Genomic DNA, 26,837 nt, shown 5'->3' with positions numbered 1-26,837 from the left:
GATAGGACCTGCTGTTTCTTTATTCCATTTTCTGGAATAAAGAGTGGTTAGACTTCAAAATTCCTAAAGAGAACACTTTGCAAACTGTAGTATGCTATTCTAGTGAATGGGGTTATTAGTAACATTGGTGATACTATCCAATGAGACTATCCAATGTCACTAAAAAATGGCTTCCTCAGTGATGTAGACTAAGTTCTTCGGAAGTTCAGTGGTGAGGGAGGAGGACAAGGAGAGCCCCTGAGGATAGGAGCATTTCTCAGGTTTCTCAAGCCTGGTTGAAGAATGAATGGGTGGAGAGGTGGAGAGCATCTGACAGAGGATGTCCAATGAGGAATGTGTCATATGAGTAGGAACGATGTGAAACAAACGTCCATCATAGCAGGATTCGGGATGTCACAAGTTGGTCCTTCAGCCAAGCCCAGAGAACCTGGGCGAGGAGGTGGTTCTACTCCATCATCATCATTCATTCATTTATCCATTCATTCAGCAAACATATTGCACTTGTGTTTTGTATCTCACCGTTTTATGTGTTGGGAAACAGCAGTGAACAACAACAAAAAAGACAGAACCCCCTTCCCTCTGGTTCTTACATTCTGTCATCAGAGGTAGGGGGAGAGATGATAAACAAATAAATAAATAGAAATGTCAGGACGTGATAAGTGCTGCACATTTATTCAGCCCTGACTGTATGCCAGGCCCAGTGCCCTTTAGTCTTTGACAACCACTGTCAGTGGCTTCTGTTACTTAATATCTCTATGTATGAAAACGGGCATTCAGCCACGTTAACAAATTCCTTTGGTCTTGGCTGGTCTGGGGAGGGCCCTGATTTAGGGATCTTCTGTTCTTGCCTTGGTGAAGGCATATTTGATTTCTTTCAGGTTCTCTGCTAGCAGATCACAGCCATGGTGTTGGCTTAGAAAGGGTTAGTTTGGATGGGAACTCTGCTACCCAGGTGAGATGGCCCAAAACGAGCAAATTTTTTCCCCAAGCGTATTTACACTATTATGACGTAGAACCTAAAGAACAAATAAGAATCGAGGAGGGGAAAAATAAAAAAGGAAAAGGGGAAAAGAAGGCATAAAAAAGAGAAAATGAGTTATGTTTGTGGGGACATTTCTCTTCCTTCTGTAATCTCTCTAGCCAGGAGAGTTTCACTCCCCTGCTCAGTCTTCTGAGAAATACTCATTGTAATTTGGGAGTCCCCTGCACAACTGTGTAGACCAAAGACCACTGGCTTTTGAAGCTGGGAGTTGTGAGTCTAAATCCTGGCCCCATTTCTAGTTTAATAGCTATGTGGCTTTGAGCAAGTAAGATCACTTTTCTGTGGCTGTTTCCTCATTTGCAAACTGTGGATTAAAATCAAGTTCTGGGCCCGGCACAGTGGCTCATGCCTGTAATCCCAGCACTTTGGGAGTCTGAGGTGGGTGGATCACAAGGTCAACAGATCGAGACCATCCTGGCCAACATGGTGAAACCCCGTCTCTACTAAAAACGGCAAAAATTAGCCGGATGTGGTGGCGCACGTCTGTAGTCCCAGCTACTTGGGAGGCTGAGGCAGGAGAATTGTTTAAACCCAGGAAGTGGAGATTGCAGTGAGCCAAGATCATGCCACCGCACTCCAGCTTGGGCGACAGAGCAAAACTCCGTCTCAAAAGAAAAAAAAAAAAATCAAGTTCCTGCCTTGTACTATTTCAGTGGTGACAATGGATATTGGAACTTGAGGGAAATTCTAATGTAGTTAGTTGTATCAGTCTTAGATTTCACTGCAGGTTATCAAAAATCCCAACTAACACTGGCTTAAGCAAGATTTGCATCTTCTTTCTCATTGTGTTTAAGATGTCTGGAGGCCATCAGTGTAGGGATGGCAGTATTGGGGATTTGGGATTTCTTTATCTTCCACCCCAGCCTGCTTGATTGACATTCCCAAGGTCATCTCATGACCTATAATGATTGTCAGAGCTTTAGCTGCATTGTCCACATTCCAGCTGGCAGGAAAGAAGTGTTAAGGTGGGACATATCACTTTCCTTAAAGAACGTATCTTGGAAATTTCACACTTTTGAGATCCTTTTAGATCCTGTTGACACAACTTAGTTACAGGGATACCCTTAGCTGCCACCTAGGTCCAAGAGAGCCTGGAACAGATAGATTTTACTCAAGGAAGCCATGTTTTTCTGGAACATTCTGGAGTTCTGTTACTGTGGTCACAATGAACAATGTCTATCACATGGGTGGTTCTCAAACTTGGCTGTGTGTTAGATTTGCATATCAAAAACGTGTATCCATGAGACCTACCCTAGACCTACTGACTAAGAATCTCTGGGAGTAGCACCTGAGAATATGGATATTTAACAAAAGAGTCTATCCAGATGATTCTAAGATAGGAGAGATTGTTTGGAAACCACTGCTTTAGGCTGGACACAGTGGCTCACGCCTATAATCCCAGCACTTTGGCAGGCCGAGGCGGGTGGATCACCTGAGGTCAGGAGTTTTAGACCAGCCTGGCCAACGTGGTGAAACCCTGTCTCTACTAAAAATACAAAAAAATAGCCTGGTGTGGTAGAGGGTGCCTGAAATCCCAGCTACTTGGGAGGCTGAGGCAGGAGAATCGTTTGAACCTGGGAGGCAGAGGTTGCAGTGAGCTGAGGTCATGCCGTTGCACTCCAGCCTGGGCAACAGAGTGAGACTCCGTCTCAAAAAACAAAACAAAACAAAAAAGGAAACCACTGCTTTAAGGAGCAGCACATAGGACTGATGAATTTTCTTTATCCGTGTGTTCCTTGAAAAATAAAATAGTCATATAGGAATTCAGACCTTGAACTCGTTGACATTTTTTTTTTTTTAAACTTTAAGTTCTGGAATACATGTGCAGAACGTGCAGGTTTGTTACATAGGTATACATGTGCCATGGTGGTTTACAGTACCTATCAACCCATCATCTAGGTTTTATGCCCCACATATATTAGGTATTTGTCCTAATGCTCTCCCTCCCCTTGCCCCCCACACCCCGACAGGTCCCAGTGTGTGATGTTCCCCTCCCTGTGTCCATGCTTTCTCATTGTTCAGCTCCCACTTATGAGTGAGAACATGTGGTGTTTGGTTTTCTGTTCCTCTGTTAGTTTGCTGAGAATGATGTTTTCCAGCTTCATTCATGTCCCCACAAAGGACATGAACTCATTGTTTTTTTATGGCTGCATAGTATTCCATGGTGTATATGTGCCACATTTTCTTTATCCATTCTATCATTGATGGGCATTTGGTTTGGTTCCAAGTCTTTGCTATTGTGAATAGCCCTGCAGTTAACATACATGTGTATGTGTCTTTGTGGTAGAATGATTTATAATCCTTTGGGTATATACCTGGTAGATTGCTGAGTCAAATGGTATTTCTGGTTCTAGATCCTTGAGGAATCACCACATTGTCTTCCACAATGGTTGAACTTATCTACATTCCCACCAACGGTGTAAAAGCGTTCCTATTTCTCCACATCCTTTCCAGCATCTGTTATTTCCTGACTTTTTAATGATCGCCATTCTAACTGGCATGAGATGGTATCTCATTGTGGTTTTGATTTGCATTTCTTTGATGACCAGTGATGCTGAGCTTTTCTTCATATGTTTGTTGGCTGTATAAATGTCTTCTTTTGAGAAGTGTCTCTTCATACCTTCACCACTTTTTAATGGGGTCATTTGTTTTTTACTTGTAAATTTGTTTAAGTTCCTTGTAGATTCTGGATATTAGCCCTTTGTCAGATGGATAGATTGCAAAAATTTTCTCCCATTCTGTAGGTTGCCTGTTTACTCTGATGATAGTTTCTTTTGCTGTGCAGAAGCTCTTTAGTTTAATTAGATCCCATTTGTCAATTTTGGCTTTTGTTGCCACTGCTTTTGGTGTTTCAGTCATGAAGTCTTCGCCCATGACTATATCCTGAATGGTATTGCCTAGGTTTTCTTCTAGGGTTTTTATGGTTTTAGGTCTTATGTTTAAGTCTTTAATCCATCTTGAGTTAATTTTTGTATAAGGTGTAAGGAAGGGGTCCAGTTTCAGTTTTCTGCATATGGCTAGCCAGTTTTCCCAGCACCATTTATTAAATAGGAAATCCTTTCCCCATTTCTTGTTTTTGTCAGGTTTGTCAAAGATCAGGTGGTTGTAAATGTGTGGTTAATTTCTGCAGCTTCTATTCTGTTCCATTGGTCTATATATCTGTTTTAGTACCAGTACCATGCTGTTTTGGTTACTGTAGCCTTGTAGGAGTACCATGCTGCTTTGGTTACTGTAGCCTTGTAGTATAGTTTGAAGTCAGGTAGCATGATGCCTCCAGCTTTGTTCTTTTTGCTTAAGATTGTCTTGGCTATACAGGCTCTTTTTTGGTTCCATATGAAATTTAAAGCAGTTTTTTCTAATTCTTTGAAGAAAGTCAATGGTAGCTTGATGGGAATAACATTGAATATATAAATTACTTTGAGCAGTATGGCCACTTTCACGATATTGATTTTCCTATCCATGAGCATGGAATGTTTTTCCATTTGTTTGGGTCCTCTCTTATTTCCTTGAGCAGTGGTTTGTAGTTCTCCTTGAAGAGGTCTTTCATAACCCTTGTAAGTTGTATTCCTCAGTATTTTATGTTCTTTGTAGCAATTTTGAATGGGAGTTCACTCATGATTTGGCTCTCTGTTTGTCTGTTATTGGTATATAGGAATGCTTGTGATTTTTGCACCTTGGTTTTGTATCCTGAGATTTTGCTGAAGTTGCTTATCAGCTTAAGGAGTTTTGGGCTGAGAAGATGGGGTTTTCTAAATATATAATCATGTCATCTGCAAACAGAGACAATTTCACTTCCTTACTTCCTGTTTGAATACCCTTTAATTCTTTCTCTTGCTTGATTGCCCTGGCCAGAACTTCCAACACTATGTTAAATAGGAGTGATGCGAGAGGGCATCCTTGTCTTGTGCCAGTTTTCAAAGGGAATGCTTCCAGCTTTTGCCCATTCAGTATGATATTGGCTACGGGTTTGTCATAAATAGCTCTTGTTATTTTGAGATTTGTTCCATCAATACCTAGTTTATTGAGTGTTTTTAGCATGAAGGGGTGTTGAATTTTATCGAAGACCTTCTCTGCATCTATTGATATAATCATGTGGTTTTTGTCATTGGTTCTGTTTATGTGATGGATTACATTTATTGATTTGCGTGTGTTGAACCAGCCTTGCATCCCAGGGATGAAGCCAACTTGATAGTGGTGGATAAGCTTTTTAATGTGCTGCTGGATTCGGTTTGCCAGTATTTTATTGAGGATTTTCACATTGATGTTCATCAGGGATATTGGCCTGAAATTTTCTTTTTTTGTTGTGTCTCTGCCAGGTTTTGGTGTCAGGGTGATGCTGACTTCATAAAATGAGTTAGGGAGGAATCCCTCTTTTTTTGTTGTTTGGAATAGTTTCAGAAGAAATGGCACCAGCTCCTCTTTGTACCTCTGGTAAGATTTGGCTGTGAATCTGTCTGGTCCTGGGCTTTTTTTGGTTGGTAGGCTGTTAATTACTGCCTCAATTTCAGAACTTGTTATTGGTCTATTCAGGGATTCGATTTCTTCCTGGTTTAGTCTTGGGAGGGTGTATATGTCCAGGAATTTATCCATTTCTTCTAGATTTCCTAGTTTATTTGTGTAGAGATGTTTACAGTATTCTCTGATGGTAGTTTGTATTTCTGTGGAATCAGTGGTGATATCCCCTTTATCATCTTTTATTGTGTCTATTTGGTTCTTCTCCCTTTTCTTCTTTATTAGTCTAGCTAGTGGCCTATATATTTTGTTAATCTTTTCAAAAGACCAACTCCTGGATTCATTGATTGTTTTGAAGGGTTTTTCGTGTCTCTATCTCCTTCATCCATGAGCATGGAATGTTTTTCCATTTGTTTCTGCTCTGATCTTAGTTATTTCTTGTCTTCTGCTAGTTTTTGAATTTGTTTGCTCTTGCTTCTCTAGTTGTTAGGGTGTCAATTTTAGATCTTTCCTGCTTTCTGTTGTGGGCATTTAGTGCTATACATTTCCCTATAAACACTGCTTTAGCTGTGTTCCAGAGATTCTGGTATGTTGTGTCTTTGTTCTCATTGGTTTCAGAGAACTTATTTATTTCTGCCTTAATTTTGTTATTTACCCAGTAGTCATTCAGGAGCATGTTGTTCAGTTTCCATGTAGTTGTGCAGTTTTGAGTGAGTTTCCTAATCCTGAGTTCTAATTTGATTGCACTGTGGTCTGAGAGACTGTTTGTTACGATTTCTGTTCTTTGCATTTGCTGAGGAGTGTTTTATTTCCAATTATGTGCTCAATTTTAGAATAAGTGCTTTATGGTGCTGGGCAGAATGTATATTCTGTTGATTTGGGGTGGGGAGTTCTGTATGTATCTATTAAGTCCGCTTGCTCCAGAGCTGAGTTCAAGTCCTGAATATTCTTGTTAATTTTCTGCTCATTGATCTGTCTAATATTGACAATGGGGTATTAAAGTCTCCCACTATTATTGTGTGGGAGTCTAAGTCTCTTTGTAGATATCTAAGAACTTAATGAATCTGGGTGCTCCAGTATTGGGTGCATATATATTTAGGATAGTTAGCTCTTCATGTTGCATTGATCCCTTTACCATTATGTAATGCACTTCTTTGTCTCTTTTGATCTTTGTTGATTTAAAGTCTGTTTTATCAGAGACTAGGATTGCATCTCCTGCTTTTCTTTTTTTTTGCTTTCCATTTTCCATTTGCTTGGTAAATATTTCTCCATTTCTTTATTTTGAGCTTATGTGTATCTTTGCACGTGAGATGGGTCTCGTGAATATAGCACACTAATGGGTCTTGACTCTTTATCCAATTTGCCAGTCTGTGTCTTTTAACTGAGGCATTTAGCCCATTTACATTAAGGTTAATATTGTTATGTGTGAATTTGATCCTGTCATCATGATGCTAGCTGGTTATTTTGCACATTAGTTGATGCAGTTTCTCCATAATGTCATTGATCTTTATAATTTGGTATTTTTTGCAGTGGCTGGTGCTAGTTTTTCCTTTCCATATTTAGTGCTTCCTTCAGAAGCTCTTGTAAGGCAGGCCTAGTGGTGACAAAATCCTTCAGGAGGATTTGCTTGTCTGTAAAGGATTTTATTTCTCCTTTGCTTATGAAACACAGTTTGGCTGGATATGAAATTCTGGTTTGAAAATTCTTTTCTTTAAGAATGTTGAATATTGATCCCTATTCTCTTCTGGCTTGTAGGGTTTCGGCATATTGATCTGCTGTTAGTGTGATGGGCTTCCCTTCATAGGTAACCTGACCTTTCTTTCTGGATGCCCTTAACATTATTTCCTTTGTTTCAACCTTGGAGAATCTGATGATTATGTGTCTTGGGGTTGCCTTTCTGGAAGAGTATCTTTGTGGTGTTCTCTGTATTTCCTGAATTTGAATGTTAGCCTATATTGCTAGGTTGGGGAAGTTCTCCTGGATAATATCCTGAAGAGTGTTTTCCACCTTGGTTCCATTCTCACCGTCACTTTCAGGTACACCAGTCAAATGTAGGTTTGGTCTTTTCACATAGTCCCATATTTCTTGGAGGCTTTGTTCATTACTTTTCATTTTTTTTCCTTTAATCTTGTCTTCACACTTTATTTCATTAAATTGATCTTCAATTTCTGATATCCTTTCTTCTGCTTGATTGATTTGTCTGTCGATACTTGTGTATGCTTCACGAAGTTCTTGTGCTGTGTTTTTCAGCTCCATCAGGTCATTGATGTTCTTCTCTAAACTGGTTATGCTAGTTAGCATTTCCTGTAACCTTTTTTCAGGGTTCTTCACTTCCTTGCATTGGGTTAGAACATGCTCCTTTAGCTCAGAGGAGTTTGTTATTACCCAGCTTCTGAAGCCTACTTCTGTCAATTGGTCAAACTCATTCTCCATCTGGTTTTGTGCCCTTGCTGGAGAGGAGTTGCGATCATTTGGAGAAGAGGCATTCTGGTTTTTGTTATTTTCAGCATTTTTGCAGTGGTTTTTCTTCATCTTTGTAGATTTATCTACCTTTGATCTTGGATGCTGATGGCCTTTTTTGTGGGCACCCTATTTGTTGATGTTGATGTTACTTCTTTATGTTTGTTAGTTTTCCTTCTAACAGGCCCCTCTTCTGCAGGTCTGCTGGAGTTTGGTGGAGGTCCACTCCATACCCTGTTTGCCTGGGTATCACCAATGGAGGCTTCAGAACAGCAAAGATTGCTGCCTGCTCCTTCCTTTGGAAGCTTTGTCCCAGAGGGGCACCCGCCTGTTGCCAGCCGGAGCTCTCCTGTTTGAGGTGTCTCCCAATCAGGAGGCACGGGAGTCAGGGACCCACTTGAGGAGGTGGAGTCTGTCCCTTAGCAGAGCTTGAGTCCTGTGCTGGGAGATCCACTGCTCTCTTCAGAGCCAGCAGGCAGATGTTTAAGTCCGGTGAAGCTGTGCCCACAGCCACCTTTTGCCCCAGGTGCTCTGTCTCATGGAGATGGGAGTTTTATCTATAAGCCCCTGACTGGAGCTGCTGCCTTTCTTTCAGAGGTGCCCTGCCCAGTGAGGAGGAATCAAGAGAGACAGTCTGGCCCCAGGTGCTTTGCCATGCCGTGGTGAATTCTGCACAGTCAGAGTTAACACTGTGAGGGGAAAACCACATACTCAAGCCTCAGTATGGCGGACGCCCCTTTCTCCACCAAGCTCAATCATCCCAGGTAGACTTCAGACTGCTGTGCTGGTGGGGAGAATTTCAAGCCAGTGGTTCTTAGCTTGCTGGGCTCCGTGGGAGTGAGACCCGCTGAGTGAGACCACTTGGCTCCCTGGCTTCAGCCCCCTTTCCAGGAGAGTGAACAGTTCTGTCTTGCTGGGATTCCAGCTGCCACTGGGGTATGAAAAAAGTCTCCTGCAGCTAGCTGGGTGTCTGCCTGAACTGCCACGTTGACTTTTAGTATAACTTATTTTCTAGTCTTTTGCACCTGAGAATTAGGTTTTGTTTTTCTTCTCTTTCTTTGTGTTTACTGATCATGTTAACTTCTTAGATTCTTAAAACATTATTTTTGGTAGAATTCTTCTGTGAGGAACCCCTGGTCCTGTTGAGAACCTCCAATAGATGCTCTTAAAAGTCTTGGCCTGCTGCAGTCATATTTCAAAGCACACTCTCCGCAAGGTGCTGGCCTCCTACCCGTGAGCAGTGCACTTCCTCTGTCTCCCTCATTTGGTGTCTTTAAGGATTTTAACAAAAAAGCCATAGAGGCAGACAAGAAATGTCAGTCAGTAGAGTCAAAATAGAAACTCCCTTCATCACAGCGCTTTTTGGTTCCAAGTGCTGAAGCTCATCTTGACATGCTGTCACGGTGCAGGGCCACGTAACCAGAGATGCTGCCACCATCTGTGGGTGTTGCGGAAACTTCTCTGGGCTCCGAAAGCATTTCTGAAAACTCCTCTATCAATATGCCGAGGCTGTCAGCTGAGCTATCTGGTGATAGGAACAACGGGCCCTCATCAGTCCCTTTGCCCTCTTATCATTTGGTAATTATGTGTCTTTCAAATAGCTGCCTGTCTTATTCTTGCATATTTCTGTTGCCTGTACAGTGCTGTTTGAGTGATGGCCTGGCCTCTGTGTGCCTCAGAAATTGGAGCAGAATGATCCCCTTTGATGTTCACTCATGCACATGTGTGTATGGATATGTGTATTTTTCTTGCCTTTCCAGTTCAGGTCTATTCTGGGACTCAGCTATTGTACAGAAGAAAAAACAGTCACTGGAACTGGTACCAGAATTCCTGAACAGGAGACTTTCCTTTGCTACTCATTAGTCTTGTGACCTTAGACAATTCAGTTACCTTCTGGGAGTCTATTTCATCATTATAAAATGAAAATAGTAACATGTTCTTCCCAGTGCAATTGTGAGGATGAAATGAGGTGGAGGCAGGGGAAGCTAACTATGTATGAGTGTCACATATACTCATTATAAATATTCAACTTCTCCACTGCTACCTGAAAAATCACCTAACACTTAAATAATTTAAAACAGCACCAATTATTTTATTAGCTCTCATGGTTTCTGTGGGTCAGAGATTTGAGAAGGACTTAGCTGAATGGTTCTGGTATGGGGTCCCTCATTCAGGTGGCATTAGTGTGTGGCTGGAGCTGGAACAGTACAATGCTGGAAGAGTGGGTGCTGACCCAACCTCCCTTTCTTTTAGACTCAGGTCCTCATGTGGTCTCTGCATGGGCTAGTTTGAGCTTCCTCGCAACATGGCAGCTTTAGGCAGTCAGCTGCTTACATGGCAGCTAAAGGCTTTAAGTACAAGTATTCTCGTAAGCGAGGCAGAAAGGAAGCACTTTTCATGACCTGGCCTCAGAAGCCACACGGTGTCACATCTGCTGATAGTGTATTCTGTTAGTTGAAATGGTCACAAAAGCCCACTCAGCACATACCCATCTCTCAATGAGAGTAACGTCTAGGAATTTGTGGATGTACTTAAGAACTGCCACAATGGATATTGTTATTATGGAAAGTGAATGAATGTTATCCTCTGATGTCAGACCACTCCTTAAGGAAGTACCCATTTTTCCTTCTGCTCCTTGCTTTGAACTTCATTTCTCAGTAGTAATATATTATAGTAATAACAGTTAACCAGTCCTTGAAATGTACCAGACATCATGCTAGAGCTTTACATAAAATATCTCATGTAATTCACACAACATACTTATCTTCATTTGAAAGATTAGAAAACTGCTAGGAAAGGTTTCATAATTATTTCAGGGTCACACAGCCAGAAAGAGGTAGAGCTTGGGATTAAACCTAGGCAGTTTGATTCTAGAACCTGTTCTTTGAACCATTGCACTGAAGCTCTGTGAATTAGAGCTTGTGGGACCCAGACTGTCATCAGCTGCTGAGCCCAGATCCTTATTGTGTGCTTCACAGGGGCCTCACCTCTGCAGACTTTAGGGTTACCAGTCATTATATGGGGATCATCTTTCACCTTGGTGGCTTTAGCAGCCCCATGAGGTAATCATTCCTCAGTGAGTTTAGGCAAAGATCTGTCTGTTCTTCTAAAAGAATCTGGAATGTTTTAAATTATTCTCCAGACTATGGATGTATTTATTAGCTTAGCGGGGTGTTTGCATTTTGCTGGAGGCAACATGTTTATAAAACTTAATGCTTCTCACCTGTATATTCTGGGTCCTAACTAACCTTACAGTATTTTAATGCACTTTTTCTTTCTTTTTTTATTGTATCTTCATGGACTTTACATAATAACCCAGCAGTGAAGGGGTTTGCTAGCTATCTTTCCATATCCCACATTGCTGTTGGAGCATACTATCATAGCATTTAGACACACATTTCATTAGCTTCATATGCCTTCTTTGGGGCTTCTTCAAGGATGTAAATCCACAAAAATAAAAATGTCTTCTTTAAATTTCAGGCCCTGAAATTAGGGGATGTTATAGCTGGAAGGAACCTGGTGGTATTGTCACGTGCAGTGATTTTCAGGGTGCCTTAGGTACCCTCCCTGTATATATTAAATACTTATTGCTACACAGCCAGGTACCCTCAAAACTTAACAACTTAAAATGTCAAGCATTTATTATCTCATACAGTTTCTGAAAATTAGGAATCTGGGAGCAGGTTGGTTGGGGATTATGACTCTCAACCTTTAAAGAGATTTCAATTAAGATGACATCAGGGGTTGCAGTCATCTGAAGGTTTGATTGGGGCTGAAGACTCTGTATCCATATAGTTTACTGACATGATTGGAGTTCTCATTTCCTTAGGACTGTTCAAGTGTTCTCATAACATAGCAGCTAGCTTTTCCCAGGGTAAGCAGTTTAAACAGAGAAGAAGTAAAAAGCTACAATGACTTTTATAACCTAGCCTCGGATGTCTTATACCATTACTTCTGCTGAATTCCATTGGTTATACAGCCCAGCTCTGACACAGTATAGGAGAGGCTACACGGCATGAAAACCAGGGGGAAGGGATCTTTGGAGACTGTCTTGGAGGCTGGCTATCACACCATGGCCAAGGCAAGGGACCATATCTCTGCCAGCCCCCTGTCTGTGCTGGCCTCAGAGTAGCCTTCTCTTGTTGCATATTCTGCTTTTTTGTAAAACTTATTTTAGAAATTGTGCCACTGAGAATAACAACAACAAATAAAGATGCAACTCTCCCATTTTAAAAATGATGAAAGGGTCTTGCCTAAGGTAACAAAGCTGCAGCCACAGCCCAGATGATGAGTCAGGTGTCTCACCTCCTCATTCCTGTGTCTTTTACCCTGTTGTCTGGGGAGAGGTGACAGGCAGTGTCAGCATTTGATGGAACAGAGGGAATTGGGCACCTTGAAGACCTTCCTTTCAATGATGGGAAAAATACTATCCTAACCTTACTTGAAGGTAGAGGAAAGAGTGAGAGAAGAAGAAAATAACTTGATGCCTGACATTTGAGGAAATTTGGGGCTCAGACCTTAGATGTAGAACCTTCAGCTTAGAATAAGCTATAATTGTTATTATTATTGATGATTGCCGATACATACCCATTACTTACAAGGTACCAGGCTCTAAGCCCTTTACACGAGTCATCTCAGTTAATTTGCCCAACAGTTAGTTGACATGGGGCTGGGCATGGTGGCTCATGCCTGTAATCCCAGCACCTTAGGAGGCTGAAGTGGAAGGATTACTTGAGCACAGGAGTTCAAGACCAGCCTGGGCAACATAGAGAGACCCCATCTCTCAAAAAAAAAATTTGGCTGGGCATGGTGGAGAACACCTGTAATCCCAGCTACTTGGGAAGCTGAGGTGAGAGGATCGCTTGAGCCCAGGAATTTGAGGCTGCAGTGAGCCATGATTGTGCCACTGCACTCCAGCCTGGGTGACAGAGCAAGACCCTGAAATAAATAGTTGACACATTTATTACTCATCTTCATAGATGAGGAAACTGGGGTCCCAAGAGGTGGAGTTATGTCTTGAAATGTGGGGAAGAGTTTGATAGGTGAGGTGAAGAGTCAGAGCAATCTAGAATGAAGGCACATTCTAAAAGCAAGAAAGCTTGATGAGTCATCTAGCATGACCATAGCATGGCGCTACACTGATCATTGTTGAGTGATTGTCTGGCTAATGTGTGTGGACTTTTTGGACCAGGCCGGTCTTCCAGAGGCCCGCATGATGGATCAGTATTGGGCTGTTGTTAGATAACCCACCTACCCCAGACATGGGCTCCCTGTATTGATTACACTTCTCTTGACCCATCCCAAACTCGGTCTCATCCTTTAATGTTTTCTGTGTAAAATTTGGGTTTCTGATTTCTCAGGTGGCTATGCTCTTTATAGCACAGGAAAGTCAATCCTAAAGCAGACTGGGATATGCAGGATAGAAAATCCTGGATGGTTCATTCATTCGTCATCCATTTATGTGTCTTGTCCATGGAGGGGACACCAAGAGACTCCTTGTTCTCACACCAGGCCCTGGAACCCATGTGGTCACACCTGTTCCTCACTGAGCCCTGAAGGCTTGGCTTACAAAGCCAGGAGGTGCATCTACTTCTGTTTTCTGCATAGTTGAAATAACTTTGTCTTTGCATCCATGGTTCAGCATTTAGAGTGGACAGATTTAGATCAGTGGTGTCCCAAATCCTGGAGGTTTGTAACATGATTTGAGAGGGTACATTCGCCATATGTTTTAAAAATGTTAATAGGTACATACGTGTTTTATTGAGGCCATTACTGTGGGCTTAAAAGCAGGACCCTCAATTCAACCCATCACTTTGTCACGGACTAGCTGAGCCCTCGGACCTTGGGCAAGTTACTTAACCACTCTATGTCTCACCTTCTTCAGCTTGAATTTGGGAAAAATCTGGATATTAGGAAAATGCTGTATAGAAATTCTAAATCCCTTGTTTGATAGAGGCAGTGGCTGAGGATCTGAGAGGTTAGATAATTTGCCCCAAATCACTTAGCTGGCACAACTGTGTCATACTGGACCCCTGTTGATTCCAATAAAGACCACACCATGTCTGAGAGGTTGAAGAAGAGACTCAGAGCCAGTGAAGGAGACAGGATTTATGGAGAACTTACATAAAGGGGTGGGCCAGTGACCACAGGCTCAACAGCAGAACTGCTACCATTTGTAAAAAGCATGCAGTTGATATATCGTGTTTTCACTTAGCAGTCTCCACCTAGCAACCATCACTTAACCAAAAATAAAGGGCCTCAATCCCCTGTACAGTCTGCATTCCAGGGAATGGGCCAGGGGTTCAGATTCCTTCATAGATAAGGAGTGAATCTCCAGATTGGCCACTCTGGGAATCTTTGGGGTTTTTTTTGGAGGTGGAGTCTTGCTCTGTCACCCAGGCTAGAGTGCAGTGGCGCGATCTCGGCTCACTGCAACCTCCACCTCCTGGGTTCAAGTGATTCTCCTGCCTCAGCTTACCGAATAGCTGGGATTACAGGTGCCCGCCACTGCGCCTGGCTAATTTTTGTTTTTTTTTAGTAGAGACTGGGTTTCACCATGTTGGCCAGGCTGGTCTCAAACTCCTGACCTGTGATCCACCCGCCTCAGCCTCCCAAAGTGGTGGGATTACAGGCGTGAGCCACCGCACTTAGCCCGGGATTCTTAGCTCAGAACTCCAAACACACATCCTTCTTGGACCATAGGGTCATTCTCAGGAACTGCCTAGGTTATTGCTGTCAGGTCTGTCTGCCATTACAAACTGGAACCAGCATCCAGCTCTCTGGATTTCCAGGGCTTTTTTTATTATTATGATTATTAAATTTTTTTTGCAGTAGAAGCCTGTACCCATTCTCATCTCTTTCCATTTTTTCTCACCCTGAAAGAGTAACAAATTCCAAGGCCTTGGGACATGTGGTGGTAGCTGAAAGAAGAACGCAGCCTTTCCTTGTCTTGTCCAAGTGAAGAAAAGTGGTGCTCTCTACTTGAGAGGAATTGGAAATAGATTATTTGCACACCCTCATACTCTCAAAATAATCACAGTTAACATCTGTTGAGTTTTTACTATAGAGTCTCTTCCAAGTGCTTCTGCTAGAGCAATGGTTCTCAAAGTGTGGTTCCTGGGCCGGCAGCAGCAGTGTCGCCTGGATGCAGACTATTCTCAGGCTCCCACTCCAGAGATTCTGGATCAGAAACTGGGGAGGAGCCGGCACTCTGTTTTAACAAGCCCCCCCAAGGTGATTCTGATGCCTACTGGAGTTGGAGAGCCACATACTCCATGTCCTCAACAAGCCCTTTAAGATTGTGTCCTCCATTATACAGATGATGACGTCAAAGCAGGAGGACTCTGAACAGTGTCTTGTGCTGTTTATTCATTCAGGAAACATTAATAAGCATTGATTTATTAGGGGCACTTTCTTGCACTCATTTGTTTGATCCTGACACAACCCAATCAGTAGCTGTTTTTGTCTCCATTTTACGGATGAGGCGAGTGAAGCTCAGGGACACTAAATAACTCTTCCAAGCTCATGCGGCCACTTAGCTTTGAGGTTATAGCTCCAATCGAGGTCTCTCTACTCTTGTGGGATTTTCACACTACGTTGCCTCTGCCTCTGACCCTCGCTGCTGCCTGTCTGACCCCAGCTGTTTGCTTCTCCCCAGCTGTCAGAGCATCTGTCCTCTGGGAGGTCTTGCCTGTCACCCTCAACCCCACCAAAAGTCTGCAGCTGCCATCCAGAATCTGTGCTGAGCCTGTCTTTCCATAGCACACCTGATGCCCAAGTTGAAATGGGTTTCGCCTCTCCCTTTCTCAGTCTCTCTGATAGGAGATGCTTAACTGAATCGTGCCCCCAGGCAGAATGGCCTAAAGGGAGCACCAGGCCCTGTGGACAAGAGAAGCAGGGCTGACAGGGTGTTGAAGACTTCTGCCAGGGCTACAGCTTGGCTGGCATCCCTTAGTTTGGTGTGAATTTCTTTTGGGACGATGATTTTTTTCCCCATATTTATCTGTGAAAAAGTGCCCCCTGAGGATTCTTTCCTGCTGGGAGGCAGAGCATGGAGAACTTTATTTTTCAGGTTTTCATGGAGCCTGACAAGCAAAGAGTCACAAGTCCAGGCTGGCCCTATTATCACCGGTTGCTCTTTTGTGGTCACTGAAATGCCTTCTCCTCCAAGATGCTCTCCCTGCATCGTCTCTTATCTGGGTGATGCTGGCCCCTCTGGGATGCAAAGACACCGAGCTTGCCATCGTAGGAGCCCTCTCATTCTCCTGTGGGATCTCCTGGTTAGCTATCGCATTGCCTCTGCACCTGACTTTGGGGAATGGGGATTGTCTTAAAATTTATCTCCAAGCCCAGAACAGTCCTGGAACACTGGCAACTGTAAAAACATCAATGTTATGAATCTTCTCTGCAGATTGTAAGACAAAGGTCATCCCTTGACCCCAGTGGGGTAAGGAATAAACCCAGTTCACCGTTCTGCACTACCTTACCTGTATCATCAAGTACAGCCTGCAGGATTCAAAGTGTGCTGGGCACCATGTCTGGAGTAACAGGAAATTAGTGGAAGCCTTAGCATTGCCTTAGAAAGAGCTTTTATGGTTCATTACTCAAGAGCTTTGTAAAGCTTTTAAAAAGTATAAATAAAATGTATAAATTCTCAAGTTTGTTACATTGGTGCTGTTTCCTTTAGGGATCAGCAAGTATCTATGAATGCCTGAAAATCTTCTGTGCTTTCTTTCCAGTCAACAGGACAAGTGAGGTGCTGAGGAAAGGTCCTCAGTGTTGGTCAGGTCCAGGCAGGTTACAGCTTGCATGCTCAGGGGCTGAAATGATTCCAGAAGGGGCCAAGAGGTGTGGGCAGGGCTGAGGGGAGGCAACACAGAGGCAGGAAGGTGTTTAGGAACCCAGCAAGGACTGGAACTGTGGGATTGGGCCCCTGACAGGAGCCGACGAAATCTGACCTCTGAGACCCCCACTGGTGCCTCCCAGTGACCAAACTCAACCCGAAATCAGAGGCAAAAGGAGCCTACTTAACCTGGTCTATAAAGTTCAGACTCGGCCAGGCACGGTGGCTCATGCCTGTAATCCCAGCACTTTGGGAGGCCGAGGTGGGCGGATCACATGAGGCCAGGAGTTCAAGACCAGCCTGGGCAACATGGCCAAACCCCATCTCTACTAAAAATACAAAAATTAGCTGGGCATGATGGCCGCATGCCTGTAGTCTCAGCTACTTGAGAGGCTGAGGCAAGAGAACCGCTAGAACCTGGGACGCGGAGGTTTGAGAGAGCTGAGATCATACCACTGCATTCCAGCCTGGGCGATAGATCGAGACTCGGTCTCAAAAAAACAAACAAACAAAAGGCCAGACTCTCCAGACACAGGACAGTTAGGAGAAGGGTAGAGAGTGAGTTGGAGGGGCAAATGAGAACATCATTCCATCCTACATCTGGACTTTGTGACAGAGAAACATGAGTGTTACATCTATACAGTCACGTGTTGCATAATGACATATCTGTCAACAGTGGACTGCATGTACCACACTGCTCCCATCAGATGATAATGGAGCTAAAAATTCCTATTGCCTAGTGACATCATAGCCATCTTAACATCATGTGCAACACATCACTCATGTGTTTGGTGATGTTGGTGTGAACAAACCTACTGCACTGCCATTTGTATAAAACTATAGCGCAATTATGTACAGTACATGATAATACTAGATAAAAAATGGCTGTGTTACCAGTGTATGTGTTTATCATACTATCATTATTTTAGTGTGTGCCTTCTACTTATTTTTTTTTTTTAAGTTAACTGTTAAAAAGCCTCAGGCAGGTCCTTCAGGAGGTATTTCAGAAGGCATTGCTGTCACAGGAGATGACAGCTCCATGTGTGTTAATGCCCCTGAAGACCTTGCAGTGGGACAAGGTAAGGAGGTGGAAGACAGTGATATTGATGATCCTGACTCCGTGTAGGCCTAGGCTAAGGTGTGTGTTTGTGTCTTAGTTTTTAACAAAAAAGTTTTAAAAGTTAAAAATAAATAATTTTTAAATAGAAAAATGTTTATAGAATAAGAATATAAAGAAAACGTATTTTCATACAGCTGTACAATGTTTGTGTTTCAAACTATGTGTTGTTATAAAAGAGTCAAAAAGTTAAGAGCCAGGCACAGTGGTGCACACTTACAGTCCCAGCTGCTCTGGAAGCTGAGACGGGAAGATTGCTTGAGCCCAGGAGTTCGAGGCTGTCGTGTGCTGTGATCATGTCTGTGAATAACCACTGTACTCTAACCTGGACAATATAGCAAGACCCCATCTCTTTAAAAAAAAGAGATGGTTGGGCGCAGTGGCTCACGCCTGTAATCCCAGCACTTTGGGAGGCTGAGGTGGGTGGATCACGAGATCAGGAGATCAAGACCATACTGGCCAACACGGTGAAACCCTGTCTCTAGTAAAAGTACAAAAAAATCAGCTGGGCATGGTGGCAGGTGCCTGTAGTCCCAGCTACTTGGGAGGCTGAGGCAGGAGAATCGCTTGAACCTGGGAGGCAGAAGTTGCAGTGCACCGAGATCACGCCACTGCACTCCAGCCTGGGCAACAGAGTGAGACTCCATCTCAAAAAAAAAAAAAAAAAGAGAGATAATTAAAAAAATTTTTAAATTTGTAAAGGAAAAAAGTTCCAGTAAGCTAAGTTTATTATTGAAGAAAAATATTTTTTATAAATTTAATATAGTCTAAGTGTACCATGTTTATAAACTAAGTGTACACAGTAGTGTACTATAATGTCCCAGGCCTTCACATTCTTTGACCACTCACTCACTGACTCACCCAGAGCTACTTCCATTTCTGTGAACTGTAATCATGATGAGTACCCTATACAGGCGTACCATTTTTTTCTCATATTATATTTTTACTTTACCTTTTCTATGTTAAGAGATAGAAATACTCACCATCATGTTACAGTTGTCTACAGGATTCAGTGTAGTATCGTGTATACAGGTTTGTAGCCTAGAAGCAGTAGACTCTACTATATAGCCTATGTGTGTTGTAGGCTATACCATCTAGGGTTGTGTAAGTGGACTCTGAAGTTGCTCGGAAGACAAAGTCACTTAACGATGATAGGCTACTCAGAAGATATCTGTGTTGTTAAGCAAAGCATGACTGTAGGCCCTAGTGCAAGGAACAGTGGTCACTGATCCTGACATTCAGATCCCACCCTTTGGTTTGTTTGTTTGTTGGTTGGTTGGTTTTTGGTTTTTGGGGGGTTTTTTTTGAGATGGAGTTTTGTTCTTGTTGCCCAAGCTGGAGTGCAATGGTGAGATCTCGGCTCACTACAACCTCCGCCTCCCAGGTTCAAGCGATTCTGCTGCCTCAGCCTCCTGAGTAGCTGGGATTATAGGCACATGCCACCACACCTGGCTAATTTTTTGTATTTTTAGTAGAGACGGGGTTTCACCATGTTAGCCAGGCTGGTCTTGAACTCCTGACCTCAGGTGATCCACCGCCTCGGCCTCCCAAAGTGCTGGAATTGCAGGCATGAGTCACCGCACCCAGCAAAATTAGCTTGCAGTGATGGTGTGTGCCACCATGTTGGCCAGGCTGGTCTCGAACTCTTGACCTCAGATGATCCACCCACCTTGGCCTCCCAAAGTGAGCCACAGGCATGAGCCAAGACCCCAACCTTTGATAGAAGGAATATTGAATAGTCGTGACCATTTTTAATCTACCACACCAAGAAACTCAAAAACTGAACTTAATAGCTTCAAGCCCTAAAGTCACATGACAAAACCATTTTTGTGACCCCATTCTTTCAAGGATCATTTATCTTTCTCCCTACTCTCCCCATTCCCACTCCAACCCCTGCCCCACTCATGGTTCACTTCTGTAACCCCAGATTTTGGAACACCCAAAACTCCTCTAAGAGCATAGTCGATGCCACTGTGATTTTCTGCTTTCCCGGGGAGCAGGGCCTTGCTGCTATGCCTCCAGATGATGCATTTATTCATCGTGGCAGGTGTATTTGATGAAACTAAAGAGATTGGAAAATTATGTAAAATGTTCGAGAATGTGCATGCTTGTGCTTACATTTAATGGGCCCATTTTAAAAAGTCCATGAACCCTGAAGCCAAGACAAAGTTTGATATCTCTGAGGCTGTGTGTTTAAATATTTGTGATTCTGAAGAGCCTGATTCAGCGTGTTTTTTTCCCCATTTTCATCCCCTTCCCAGTTATGTCTTCCATGTGCAGGCGTTTTCCTATTCATTTCCCTCATGATTGAAATGGTGACAGTTACATCTGCATTATAATCTTTCATCCTGAGTCTTTTACAGATATTATCCAGAGATAAGCAATGGTGTCTTTCTTTTACAGGTGGAGAAATTAAAATATGCATAAATTAGCCTGAAAAAAAGGTACCAGAAAACCCAGAGGGATCTGACATCACTTCATTTTGCTTCATTTTGCTCCCTCATCCCTCATACAGGGTTTTCTAACAGCAGTGCTCTTGACCTTTGGGGCAGGATAGGTCTTTGTTTTGGGGCTGTCTTGTGCATTGTGGGATGCTGAGCAGCATCCCTGGACTCTACTCACAGATGCCAGTAGCATCCCCCTGCCCCCAACCCCAGACCCACCAAGTAGTGACAACCAAGACTGTCTCCAGACATTGCAGATGTCCTAAGGGTTGGAGGATAGGGAGGTGAATATGTCCCTGGTTGAGAACTACTGCCTTCCAGTAGAGCATTTGAAGATTCTGGGCATCAGAGACTGTGAATTATTGGTCTGAGGGATGGAGGGCCTGGGGCACAGAGTATATCTTAAAAATCTTTTGAGTGTTTCTGATGTACCACCAGGGTTAAGAATCTGTTCCAGGCGGGGTGCGATGGCTTATACCTGTAATCTCTGCACTTTGGAAGGCCAAGATAAGTGGATCACTTGAGGTCAAGAGTTTGAGACCAGCCTGACCAACATGGTAAAAACCCAGCTCTACTAAAAATACAAAAATTACCTGGGCGTAGTGGTGGGTGCTTGTAATCCTAGCTACTCAGAAGGCTGAGGCAGGAGAATCACTTGAACATGGTGGGCAGAGGTTGCAGTGAGCTGAGATCGCGCCACTTCATTCCAGCCTGGGTGACAGAGTGAGACTCTGTCTCAAAAAAAAAAAAAAAAAAAAAAAAAAAAGCAAAAACCATCTGCTGTTCCAGAATTCAAATCCCAATTCTCTAAGCCTGAGTTTCCTGATCTGTGATACTAAAATGATAATACTATACCTGTCTCATACAACTGTGAGCCTGAAATCTGGTAATATTAAGCACAGTGCTGGAATGTCATCATTTGCTCACTACATACTAGCTTTCATGATGCTTCTCATTCCTCTCTTGCATCTCCCCTCCTCTTTCTTCTTCGGAGCAGGTATAAGAGCAGAGGTGGGGACCGTAGCACCCATCTGGGTTGGGGATTTGCATTTTGAGTGTGGGGGTAGGGTGCATACGGGAGCTGAGAGCAGAGTGGGGTGATGGTTCAGATGGGCCCTGGTGGGGGCCAGCATGGAGCCTGACAGTCAAGGGCAAAGGGACCCTCCATAGAGGAAGAGGAGCGGTAGAGTGATGTGAGGCTCTGAGAGTCCTGCTCATGTGGCAAGCCCATAATTGTAGGATTTCTGAGAAAATTAGATTCTATATGAAGCCAAGTTGGTCAAGTTTCTTGTACTGGGATAGGTGTCCAAGGTGGGGTGAAGGTCATTGGGGTTAAATGGGTCATGGATGTGGATTTGAGGGTGTGGGATGGTTCATCCCTGATGGCCAAGCCTCCCGTGCTGATGTAAGAAAGTGGGGTGATGAAGGAAGCCTGGGAACCAGAGGACATTGTCACATCACCCTGTATGGGATGGACCCAGATATCAGAACTGCATTTTGACATGGCTGGTTGGGATAACAAGGTATCTGGAAGCCCATGTCATGGGAGCAAGGGCTGTGAGGAGTTCTGGAAAAGAAAAGGCATCTCTCAGGTGCCCTCCTTTAATGGAGTGCTGGAGGAAACGTCATTGTTCTACAATACGTCCAGGACAGAATGCAACTGGAGTGGGTGTTAAGAGGCAGGTTTCCATTCAAGGAAGGCTGTGCTTCAGTAGAAAGGACAAAATCCAGAAGTGTGAACTCTCCATTCTTCCTGAGGCTGGATAATTATGTTTCATCGGGGATGCCCTAGAGTGGTGCTTTCCGGTCTTTTTCAAGTTGTGCCACACATAGAAAATGATAACTGCTATGATGCAGGAGGAAAATAGAAAAGTTGCCTGAGGATGCCAGCCCTGCCCAGTAGCTTAGAGGGCGTAAACAGATGAGTGTATTTGTCACCTGCAATTCAATCATGGCACACTAAGGTGCCTGGGCACTCCATTTGGGAAGCCCAGCTCTGGAGGACCTTTTTTGGTATCATTGAAATGTAGTGTGGTGGGCAGCATATTCCCCTCTTGGCATTGTTCCCTCACTCCTTAGCACCATCCTGCAAGACACATGTCATGACACTTAAATGGCAGTGAGTTAGTGGACCCTGCATCTCTCCCAGGGTCACCCTGAGTTCAAGGATTCATGTCTGAGGCCCATGCTCCTGGCTGCTTAGTTGAGATAACTCCTTGGGTTCCCTTCAATTCTGCCAGTCTTCCATTCTTTGAACTGTATCCCAGATGGGGTGCGGAGGTGTTCCTGTGTCCCCTTTGGCCCTTTTATTAGGTTGACCCTAACCCAACACATCTTGTGGGAACATTTCACAAACTCTCTGAGCCATAACTTCTTAGTCTGAGATCCCTGATTGTTGGTTCATACTTTCAAGATGTATTTCTTTCCTCTCTGTTTAACCAGTTGTCATTGTCGCTCAGCTTGGGGACGGGAGACTCACTGTTTGCCTATTTGAGCCAATCACCATCTCTCTTGTCCCCAAAATGTAATTGGAAGGAGCCTTAATGGTTTCCAAATGATAATAGCTCCATAAGCCGATTAAAAAGGCCTTAATAAAACTGTCTTGAGTTATTTTCCACAGCTGCAGACAGTGCCCTTTGTTTTCTAATGATGCCAACAAGAAATCAGGGCAATTTTTCTTTCTAGTGTGATCTGAAGCACCAGGAAGGCCTTCTTCCGTCTGTCTTGACTGCTCACCCCGTCTTCTTTTCTTCCCAGACAATCCACGTTGCTATTGTCTGCGCCGGATACAATGCCAGCCGGGATGTCGTCACCCTGGTCAAATCCGTCCTGTTCCATAGGTAAGAACAACTTCTGTGCTGTGTGGGCTGAGGTCTGTCACTGCCTGCCTGTGTATTTCCTTGGGGAAGGGTTAAATGAGAGCAAAATTTCATCAATCATTCTAGCTGCCATAAAAATGTAATTTTTGTCTGAAACCCTGAGGAGATGATTGTGTTAACAATGTTTAATGACAGCGATTAGGTGATGTCTTGCCATGTTTAGAATTGTAACTCTCAGACCTAATGCAATCTTAAAGGACACCTCAAATCTGATGCTTCAGTCTCTCTATCAGCTTCCCCTGCCTGGCATTTACCAGATTTCAGTTCTTATACATCCTTGTCGGTAGGTTGTGTTATGGATTGAGTTATGTCCACCACAGTTCTTATGTTGAGGCCCTCATTCCTGGTACCTGAGAATATGACTGTATTTGGAGATAGGGTCTTTAATTAGATTAAAATGGGGTCATTAGAGTAGGCCCTAATCTAATATGACAGGTGTCCTTTAAAAAAAAGAGATTAGGATACAGACATGTGCCAAACACAGACCATGTGAACATACATTGAGAAGGAGGCCATCTGCAAGTCAAGAGAGCGACCTCAAAAGATCTTGGACTTCTAGCCTCATAGATGGTGGGAAAATAAATGTTTCTTGTTTTATCTACCTAGTCGGTGGTATTTTCTTATAGACAGGTTGCTTCCTCTATTCTGGTGTGGGCTGTCCCACTTTTGGGCATTTCTGACTGTAAAAAAATCCTGCCTTAATTAAACTATTTCCCAACCTGCGGATGATCTCCATTGACTCTCATGGACCCCCCATGGGATCCATCATCCTAAGGATTGGTTCGTCTTCTACCTGGAAGTGATAATGCCTCTGGATGCTCATCGCTTCTCCATGTGACACTTCCAGCATTGGCTTCTGCTTTCTCATGGAAGTTTTCTTCTGTTCCTCACTATTTTGATTGTCATCTAGACATACCCAGGGTCCTATCCAGAATGGCGTTCACGGTTCCAGCCAGTGCCCCTGGCTCTGCTTTAACACTCTTGCCAAGGGTTTGGATGAAGCTTATCCAGAGCTGTAGCCAACAGCATGGAAACCTATGGGATGGATGAGTCAGGATCCAGGAGGCTCTCCATAGTAGGAATAGTGGTGAAAAGTTTGCAGAGGTCAGCTGAACAGAGTTCAGTGTAAAATGCTGCACCTGAATCTGTCAATGGCATAAACAAAGATGGGAGCCATGGTGGGTTTCAAGACCTACCAACCCTGCAAAGAACTGGGATTCGTCATTGGTTCCACCTTCTCTCTGTCTTCCAACAAGCCCATCTGCAGTCAGTGCTTTGCGATTCTCCCTCTGAGATAGTTTTCACTTTCTCCCCATTCTCTCCATCCCCACCACAACTGATGTCATTCAGGGCCACCTGTCCTCTCACCTTCATGTGTCCTTCCTGCCTCCCCAGTTTCTACTCTTCAGATCATCTGCTGTGATTCCAGAATGACATTTCAGACAGGCACATCTGATTTCTCAAAACCTGTTAGTGGCTTCTTCTTGTCAAGGGATGGAAATCAAACCCTTTTACCATGGCACAAAGACCAGGTTGATCTCCATAGTGCTTTCTGTCTCCTCTTTTTGCTTTGACTTCGCACTCCAGCAGTTCTGACCTGCGTGTAGCTCCCCAGTGCCCCCATAGCGTGTCCGGCCTGTTGTGTCTCGTTATGCTGCTCTGTCTACCCATTTCTCCCTCCTTCTCCATTTCCTCCAACCCTCACCTTGGCAAACTCCCTCTTAGCCTTTAAGACTTTACATAAGCATCTTTTCTAACAGGAAGCCAACCTTCTGCCTGGCTTGGGGTTTCTCGTCTACCAGCCCACAATACCCTGTGCGTCTTTCTGTCATTCGATTTATTACATTATATTTTATATATCTATTCATGACAGGTCTGCTGTAGCAGAATGTGGGCTTTCTGGAAGACAGAACCCATGCCATCATTTTCTGTGTCCCTAGTATCTTAGCAAAGTAGCTGACACGTATTACATGCTCAATAAATGTTTACTTATTTGAGAAGTCAATCTGGGGGAGTTCATTAATAAAGAACGTGAAGATATGTATTCAATCAGTTAATTAATATATCCAGCCCAGACTTAGTTCAGTTCCACATTCATGACACTATATTGCTGAGTGATTGTCAGCAGGTCATTTTACCTCATTTTTATTTTTTATTTATTTATTTATTTATTTATTTTTTTTTGAGATGGAGTTTCGCTCTTGTCGCCAAGGCTGGAGTGCAGTGGCGTGATCTTGGCTCACTGCAACCTCTGCCTCCTGGATTCCAGCGATTCTCCTGCCTCAGCTGCCCAAGTAGCTTGGATTACAGGCGCCCGTCACCTCACCCAGCTAATTTTTGTATTTTTAATAGAGACAGGGTTTCTCTATGTTGGCCAGGCTGGTCCCGAACTCCTGACCTCAGGTGATCCACCCACCTTGGCCTCCCAAAGTGCTGGGATTACAGGTGTGAGCCACCACCCCCAGCCATTTTAACTCTTTAGACTTTAGGTTTTTTATTTTTTTTTAATCAGTTAACTTTTGCTGTGTGTCAGTTCACCCTAAAACTTAATGGTCTAAAACATTTACTTATTAGTTCAGTTGTTTCTACTGGGCTGACCTGTACGGTTCTTCTGCTGGGCCACTTATGTGCCTGCAGCAAGCTGGCAAGTTAGCAAGCATTAAATTCAGTGCCCACCCTGAATGGAGAAGTGGATAGGAGAAGTAAGCAATCAACAAATAGATAACAGTTCACTGTAGAGGCTGTCAGTTCTTCCTTGTAGCACTGTCCAGTTGGAATTATGATTTCAGTTGTATGTTTGAGGAGGAAGTGGGAACACCAAATAAAGAATGTCCAAATGGGGCTTGACCTACTGTCTTCTGACCTGAGGTGAGATGCCCTTTCCACATTGTTATTGTGTCTCTGCAGTTTTGAAGGCTCCTTTCAGTCCTACGGCCTCCGTCCTGTGGCTTAAAATCAGGCATATTGTACACTAAGCATTGAATTAGGTGAGTGGTCTTCAGCCTTTGATGTATTTACTGCTTGTTGCCATGATGTATCAGGTCCCTCCCTGATTAAAAAAAAGAAAAAAAAAAAAGCCCACTTTCTAGAAAAGGGCCTTTGCATGATTACAGGTATTCAATTACGCTATTTCTCAATTATGGCAAAGTTAAAGGTCATAAAAACCTCTGGTGTTGTGTATAAATTTTATTCCTATTGCCTTAGCTGCAAATCAAATAATCTAATAGTTGTTGAAATTGTAAGAATCCTGTTGGGTATAAACTTTTACTCCTACAGTAACTGTGCAGCACAAAGATGTTAAATTTAAAAATAGCAGTAGTAGTATTATTAGCTGTTGATGGCATGTCATACTTTTAAGGCGGCATGGGGACTTAAGAAGAAAGCAAATCCTTAGTATGTGCTACGAAAATTCTGCATCACATTTGTTCTGCTGAGCCCCTGTCTACTCCAGTGGGCATGGCACCAGGTTCAAGAGGCCAAAGAAGAGACCCAGGGCCAGCAAATGAGACATTGGGTTTAACTGGGGATTTTCATATATGGGGAGAGGTTCCAGTGGCAGTGGGCTGGACAGATCTGCCTTACGTACAGCCCAGTGGCAACA

At 43.4% G+C, this 26,837-nt stretch overlaps 1 protein-coding gene across 3 annotated transcripts in view; it reads left to right on the top strand.

Moving 5' to 3' along the window:
- LARGE1 (LARGE xylosyl- and glucuronyltransferase 1) overlaps positions 1 to 26,837 on the top strand; it is a 657,275-nt gene that overhangs the window by 274,163 nt on the left and 356,275 nt on the right. For all 3 annotated transcript variants that reach the window (XM_054469723.2, XM_054469722.2, XM_054469721.2), the window contains exon 4: positions 23,115 to 23,197. In XM_054469723.2, the coding sequence (XP_054325698.2) occupies positions 23,115 to 23,197 (83 nt within the window). The remainder of the gene's footprint in view (positions 1 to 23,114; positions 23,198 to 26,837) is intronic.

This window comes from Pongo pygmaeus, chromosome 23, assembly GCF_028885625.2.
Source record: "Pongo pygmaeus isolate AG05252 chromosome 23, NHGRI_mPonPyg2-v2.0_pri, whole genome shotgun sequence".
NCBI lineage: Eukaryota > Metazoa > Chordata > Mammalia > Primates > Hominidae > Pongo > Pongo pygmaeus.
This window is presented reverse-complemented; position numbering and strand designations above follow the sequence as displayed.